General features: G+C 55.0%; 1 protein-coding gene across 1 annotated transcript in view; it reads left to right on the top strand.

Annotated features, from left to right (window-relative positions):
- SLC39A11 (solute carrier family 39 member 11) overlaps window positions 1–7,280 on the top strand; it is an 80,169-nt gene that overhangs the window by 900 nt on the left and 71,989 nt on the right. Inside the window, exons 2-3 of the mRNA XM_029960133.1 lie at window positions 844–957; window positions 2,178–2,216. Of these exons, the coding sequence (XP_029815993.1) occupies window positions 850–957; window positions 2,178–2,216 (147 nt within the window). The 5' untranslated portion in view covers window positions 844–849. The remainder of the gene's footprint in view (window positions 1–843; window positions 958–2,177; window positions 2,217–7,280) is intronic.

The following is a 7,280-nucleotide window of genomic DNA, read 5'->3' as shown; positions in this document are numbered from 1 at the left end:
GGTTTTGGGGGCAGAACCGGGGGGCTCCAGGTGTGGGGGTTTTAGGGGTCCTGGGCTTTTGACGGGGCAAGGTGGCAAAACTGTGTCTATTTCTTATATATTTGTTTATAAACGTATAATACACGTGTATTTGATATATCAACATATAAATGTATATGGACACTTTGATGTGTTTGCATACAAATGTATATGTGTGTTTTGATATATTTGCACAGGTGTACAAACACACGTGTATTTTGATATACTTGCATATAAATATGTCAATACATATAAGTTTATTTGTCCACATTTCCACCCCGTGTGTGTTTCCACAGCAGTGCTGCTCCCTGGGACGTTCCCAGTGCTTGGATAACCCTCCCCTGGCCTCGGTGGCCCCCTGAGCACAGCCCTGAGCCGTGTTTTGGTGGCCCACCCCTGGGATTTGTTCCCCTTTTTGCTCATTCCCAGGTGCTGCGAGGGCGTTTGCCTTCCACACCAGGAAAAGTGGGCTTTGGGCACAAAAATGTGCCACCCTCAAGTGGGACGTGGCACGGGGGCCCGGGCGAGCTCTGAGCACCCATTCCTGCTCTGCCCTGGTGCCAGGTGGTGGGGCTGAGCCCCAGATCAGTGTGGGGTGGTGCTCCAGGTGGGATGGGGTGTGTCCCACCCCTCCTGCCCCGCTGGGTTCAGCTGCAAAGCCTCGCCTAAGGGGGAGAAGCTCAGAGGAGGATGGTTGAGCTCGCTCTGTCCCCTTTGGTGAGGAAGGGTTTGGAGTGCTCCCCCTTTGACCAGGGTGGAGTTTTGGGGGTTGTTCTCTCTCTGCAAACACCAGGTGCTTCTCCTGACCTCTCTCCTCTCCCCCAGGTCAGCATGATCCCGGGATTGGGGCCGGTGATCCAGGCGGTGCTGGGGACGTTCCTCACCTGGGGGCTGACGGCGGCGGGCTCAGCGCTGGTGTTCGTGTTCTCCAGCGGCCAGGTGGGTCCTGGGATCACCCCCCTCCTCCCTGGGAGACCAGCAGGACCTGGGATCACCCCCCTCATCCCTGGGAGACCAGCAGGACCTGGGATACAGGGCTGTGCCCTGCTCATGGGGGGCCTTGGCTGCCTCCTCCCAACTTTGAGGGGCTTAACAATGGCCCTGGGGCAAGAGAGGGACAAAAATCCAGCTCATTTCTCAACAGGCCAGAGGAGAAGGAAATCAAATTCCTGCTCCTGGGCTGTGGTATGTGCTCCCAGTAGTGTTTGGAACACAGCAGGTTCCCCTCCTGTAACCTGGTTTTGCTGCCACGTTTCCAGGGCAGGATTTGGGTCAGCCCGTGCTCAGAGCAAGCAAAGAGCTGATCTTTAAGTCATCTGGGATCCAAAATTAGAGGCCCCCTCGCCACCGTGCTCCAAATTGCCCGGATGGATTTATTATTTATGCCTCGCTCTTGTGATGATTTATTCAGGAGTTGGTTGCACACTGAGATTCCCTTTGCAGGAGCCCACATGGGTTTTCTTCCTGGGGGAGGGAATAAAAACCCGCCCTGGGAGTGGAGTGGGCAGGATTCGTGCTGGGCTATGGGCACAGCAGTGGGTTTGTTCAGAACAGCCGGGTGTTGGAGGAATGAAGGTCTTCCAGGAGCGAGGGGAAACGCAGGGCAGGATGTGCAGAGGGGCAGGGGAGCTGCTGGTTTAACTTCTCACATCCTTTGGGGTAGGCTCTGCCCAGCCCAGGCTGGGCAGCATTGGGTTGAGGGAGCCAGGATGTCCTGTAGGATCCTGGTGATTCCATAAATCATGGAATGGTTTGGGTTAGAAGGGACCTTAAAGCTCATTCAGGTCTACTCCCTGCCATGGGCAGGGACACCTTCCACTAGCCCAGGTTGCCTCAAGCCCCTTCCAACCTGGCCTTGGACACTTCCAGGGATCCAGGGGCAGCCACAGCTTCCCTGGGCAACCTGTGCCAGGGCCTCCCCACCCGCACAGGGAGAAATTTCTCCTCAGTATCCCATTTATCCCTGCTCTCTAGCAGTGGGAAGCCATTCCCCTTGTCTTGTCCCTCCAGGCTCTCATCCAAAGTCCCTCTCCAGCCTTGTGATCCCCCTTTCCCATCAGGGAGCAGATGCCTTTCCCCCTGGTGTGGCCCATGGTGTGGTCACACTCTGCTGCTCCTGCCAGCACTACAAGGTGAGTTTTGTGTTTGGTTTCTTCCAGAGGCGGATCCTGGATGGGAGCTTGGGCTTTGCTGCAGGGGTGAGTACAACACCCTCCTCCTCCCCTCTGCAGCCCCTCCAATGCTGCAGGTGGAGCTCATCAAGGCTCGTTAAGTCACCTTTGTTTCCCCTCCTAGAGTCGTTAAAGTTGAAAACCACCTCTAAGATAATCCAGTTCAGCTGTTAAACCCCCCAGTCAAGGTGCTGGAGTGCACCTGAGGGCTGCTCCGGGGGGAAGGTGCATCTCCCCAGGGTGTGTGGTGGCTGTACCTGGGCTCTGCCAGGTCCCACTCGCTGTGTCCTGGTGGCTCCTGGGTGCTGTGGTGGGTGACAAGAACTCAGCTGGAAGCTTTTCTGGTAATGATGGGAATAATTCCCCTTGGCTGTTGGAGTGGATCCTTGTTCCATGGTTTATCCCATTAGGATTAGGACCTGCTGGCTCAGGTGCCCTCCTTGCCGTGGCCACCACGTCCCTGTGCCAGGATTTCTGAGTCATCCCTGCCTGCCCCAGGCGTGGCTCAGGAAGCAGAAGTCCTGCAAACATTTGCTTTTCCCCTCAGCTTTTTCGCTTTGCTGTGCTCAGAGCAGGAGAAGAGAACTTTCCCAGGGGAAGGACAGCGAGGGGGCCCTTGGTGACATGGGGTCCCCCTGAGTTTCCCTTTCCTCAGCTGGGCAGCCTTGCCATTGTTTGACCAACAGTGTGAGCAGCTGTGTCTCCATCTTCCCTTTACCTGAAAGGGTTTAACAACACAGGCAACGTTTCCTTCCCTCTTTCCCAGGGAGAGCACTAGTGCTGTGTGTGCTCGGTGGCTTTGCAGAGAGTCTGAGGAGAAGCTGGAGCAGAAACCACCCAGCACTTTGGCAAGAGGGGCTGTGGCCAGCTGACAGCTCCCTGTATCAGGGTGGGGGTGGGATGGGATGCTGGAGGGGGGATGTGGTGCTGTGTCCTGCCTGAGGGAGCCCAGACTGGAATGAGAGGCTGTTCCTGCCCCATCCAGGCTTGTGCTGCACAGCTGGTGTGTCCTGTGGGAGCAGCACAGGCTCTCTGTGCTTTGTGTAGGGCTAAAAGGACGTGGACCAGCCAGTTTTGAAACCTGTTTGTACTGTTTTCTCTTCCCTGTGAGAAGTGTTTCTGCAGAGATGCTGCTCTGACCATGGGCTGCTCCTGCTCTGAGGGATTTCTGTTTAAAACTCTCTGTCTGGTGGTCCCTTGCAGATACTGGGCTGCTTCTCTGAGCATTGAGGGATAAGGAGAGGCACAACTTACCCTCTGAAATCTCTGCTGCTGGGTTGAATTAACTTCCCTGGTGCTCTGCCAGGGCCAGCAAAGCTCCAGCTCCTGTGCTTTCAGGGGCAGGTGTTGCTTCCAGCCTTGCTGTGCTTAGCTCAGGATCCCTGACAATCACCTGGGTTCCAGGAGCATCCTTGGGGCTCTCCAAGACCAGGATTGCTGGCAAAACAGGGTAGAGTGGATGGTTCTCCATCCTCTTGGGAATCATTTCCCTGCTTGTCTTCTGGGAGCTGCAAAGCAAAATAACCCCAGAATTAATTAAAGATTTCTCTGCCACTGCTGAGGCAGGAGGAGGATGTGGGACAGGGATGTCCAGGTGACCTCGGGGAGGGTGGTCTGGGATGCAGAGGGTTATTTTTGGGACACAGAAAGCTGTGTCTTGGCACTGCCTTCCCTGCAGATGCTCCATTTGATCTGGGGGAGCTGGGATAAGCCTGGGCACGGGGCTGTGAACTGGGGTGTACTGGGAGAGCCCCTGTGTGTACTGGGAGCATCTGGATGGCAAAGCACAGCTGGGGCTGCCCATGTCTGGTGGCACAGGTGTCACCTCAGGTGGAGGGACCTGTGCAGCTGCTCCCTGTGGTGTGGAGAAGCTCAGCTCCTTCCAGCACCGTGCTGGTGCCCGAGGATTTGCCTTCCCTCTGCCTCAGTTCCCTCCCTGGAGCTCACAGATAACTGAGGGGTTTGGATGTGGAAGCCTCCGAGGTGATGTGTTTCCATAGAGACAAGGCTTTGCTGCTGGGGCATCTGATGTGGAATTCTGGCTTTTCTCTTAAATCTTGATATTCTTAAATAAGATTTTTTTTTTTTTCAGCTGTTCTCTGCTGTGCTGGAGGTGCTGGGCTCAGACATCACGAACAAACACTTGCAGCCCTCCTTCCCTGCAGCCTCACACTGCTGCTCCTCTTGCTGGGCTCTACTTTGATTTCTTGTGTCCGAGATGGAGCAGAAAATCATCCAGCCACGCTCCTTAACCCACACCAGGCACAGCTGGGTTCAAATATTCCCTTTCAGTGCTGCTTAAAACAGCATCAGGAATTCACACAGCGCTGCTGGGGCTGGCCCTTGTTATTGGAGCCTTAATGAAGTCAAGTGGAAAAGTTTGGCAGGGAAAGTGTCCTGCCAGTCTCTCAGCTTCCACTTGTCTTTCCTGTCCTGCCAAGGGCATCTCCTCCTCCTGGGTTTTCTGCTCCCTGTGTTTCCCTTGGGGCTGCCCAGTGGCCACCCAGGGGTGTGACCAGGTCTTGCTGCTTTCACAGGGGGTTTAATTTTAGCACAGACATGGATGTGCAGGGCCCCCCTGCCCCACTGGAGACCCTTCCAGCCCTGGCAGAGGGGTTGGGTGCAGTGTGGTTAAATCCTGCTGTGCTCTGGGGGATTCCCAGCAGTGTGAGGACACAGAGCTGGATTCAGTCATTTTCCATGGTTGGTTTTTGAGCCTGGGTTTGTCTCCTGTTCCTCTGATGTATCCTGGAGAAGGGTTTGGGCTCCCCACAACCTGGTGATGCTTTGTCCTGTGTGTTTCTCCTCCCCCACCGACCCTGGTATGTTTTCCCAAGAGCTGATGGATTTACAGCCTTGTTGTATCCTGGCTTTGGAGCACAAAGTCTGTGAAAATGCCCAAATCCAGTCTGGCAGGAGCTGTGTCCCCCAGTGCCAGGGAGCTGGTGCTGCCTGTCCCCTGCTCCCTGTCGTAGTGGGACTGGTGTGAGAGGAGGGCTTGGTGTGGAAAATCCTCCCCTCTGCCCAAGTGACTCCAGGTGTTATTGATCCAAGAAGAGCCCAGGGGGCTTTTTCTGCTTTATTCCTACTACACCAGCTGGCTGGGAGACACTGGGAGCTGTGTTCCTCTCCCTGGCTGGACAATTATAAAGATTTGAGATTGAGTGGGAATTTGTAACCGAAATCAGGTTGTTGGCAGAAATCCTCACCCTTTTGTTAGTTCCTGAGCATCATCTGATAAGAGATGCTGCTGAATGGAGGGGTGAGTGACAGCTCTGACGCTGAGCTGGGTGGGCAGGAGCAGGTGGGCAGGAGCTGGGCTGCTCTGGGCAGCCCCATGTCCCTAAATCCCACATCCCTAAATCCCGACCTGAGCTCAGGGGTGGGCTGAGGGGGGAGGCACAGGGACACTGTGTCTTCTGGCTGTTGAAGGACAGCAACTTCCAGCTCCCCCACCGAGTGGGGTTAAGGGGTTTCTCTGCATAAAACAGGAGTAAATCACTTCTCTTCCCAGGCAGGGATGGCTCAAGGCTCTGTCATCCCCTTCCCCCTTCCCGGTGCTCGGCAGAGCCGGTGGGAGCTCCGGTGCTGACTTGGGTGCTGACAGGATCTGGAGGCTGAGCTCTGTCAGGGCTCTGTTTTCCATGGGGAAATGATATCTTAACATGAGATGACAATATAATTCTGCCAAGCCTCTCCCTGCTGCTTGTGTTTCCACGCCGGGGTGTGTGGTTGTTTTTTAAAGGAGGTGGCATTTGAAATATGAAGTTTGACAGCCGTGCTTAAGCCTGACATGACAACCCTCGTTCTTCTTACTCACAGCGAGCTGAGATTTACACAATCCCCCCGGGACTGGTGTCTGCAGCAATAGCAGCTCGTGCCTCCCTTCACAGTGATTGAAGGTGGAATGGTTTGGTACCCACTCCTCTTCCAGGGGCCACTTCTCGTGCTGGGGGGGCTGAGCAGCGGCTCTTTAACGGCTTTGAACTGGAAGAGAGGAGGTTTAGGTTGGAAATCGGGAGGAAATTCTTCCCTGGGAGGGTGGGGAGGCCCTGACCCAGGTTGCCCAGAGGAGCTGTGACTGTCCTTGGATTCCTGGAAGTGTCCAAGACCAGGTTGGATGGGGTTTGGAGCAACCCTGGGCTAGTGGGAGGTGTCCCAACCCATGGCAGGGGATGGCACTGGATGGGCTTAAGGGCCCTTCCAACCCAAACCATTCCAGGATTCTGAGTATCCTAAATATGGGACTTCATGGGGTGCTGGGCTGTTCCTGGAGGGACAGGTAGGGTCACTTTTCCTCCCCTCCTGTTGCTGTCTCCAGGATCACTGCTTATTCCCACTGGATCCTGGTCCCACACCCCTTTCTCTGTTGGAATCCTCTTACTCATGTGTTTCCCTGCAGGGCTGGAAGGGAGCTGGGAGCATTGCCTTGTCCACCCTGAGGAACACAAACCCTGCCTGCCCATGGCAGGGCTGTGGGTGCCACCGTGTCCCTGCCTTGCACAGACCTTTTCCCAAAGCCTGACCCAGATCCCGATGGGATTTTTGAGCCCATCAGTGCCTGTCTCACTGATTTGCTTCCTCCTGCAGAGCAGAACAGCTGCAGGGAGAGGAACTGGGGCCAGGGCTGCTGCAGAGGGTGTTGGGCTGATGACTTTTTAATTAGAGGAGAGGAAGAGATAAGGTGATAAAATGCATGTTAATGTTGTGTTCTTTAGTAGCAGCTTGTGAAACTGGTGCTTTGTTCTCTGCACTGTGTGACACCCTGAGCAACCAGCTCTGAGCAGGGCTGGGCTGGAGATCCTCCCAGATCCCACATTCGGATTTTTATGATCTTTGGGGTGGCTGTTCTTTCTCCCTCCCTGCTAAGCCCCAAGCTACTGGGAAGGTTTATTTTCGTGGTGCAAATTTTGTAGCTCAGACCCTGCAGTAGGACTTGGACTGTGCTGGGAGCTGGAGTGTTGCTGTTTGGGATGGTTCTACTCCCATTCTGGACCCTCTGGCTTGGATGCTGGGACAGGAGCAGCCCCAGTGTTGGTCTGTGCACAAGGAAAGCCCTCGTGCTGCCCTAACCTTGATCTGGGGTGACAA

Source organism: Manacus vitellinus, unplaced genomic scaffold, assembly GCF_001715985.3.
Source record: "Manacus vitellinus isolate BGI_N305 unplaced genomic scaffold, ASM171598v3 scaffold_24_pilon, whole genome shotgun sequence".
In the NCBI taxonomy this organism is placed as follows: domain Eukaryota; kingdom Metazoa; phylum Chordata; class Aves; order Passeriformes; family Pipridae; genus Manacus; species Manacus vitellinus.
This window is presented reverse-complemented; position numbering and strand designations above follow the sequence as displayed.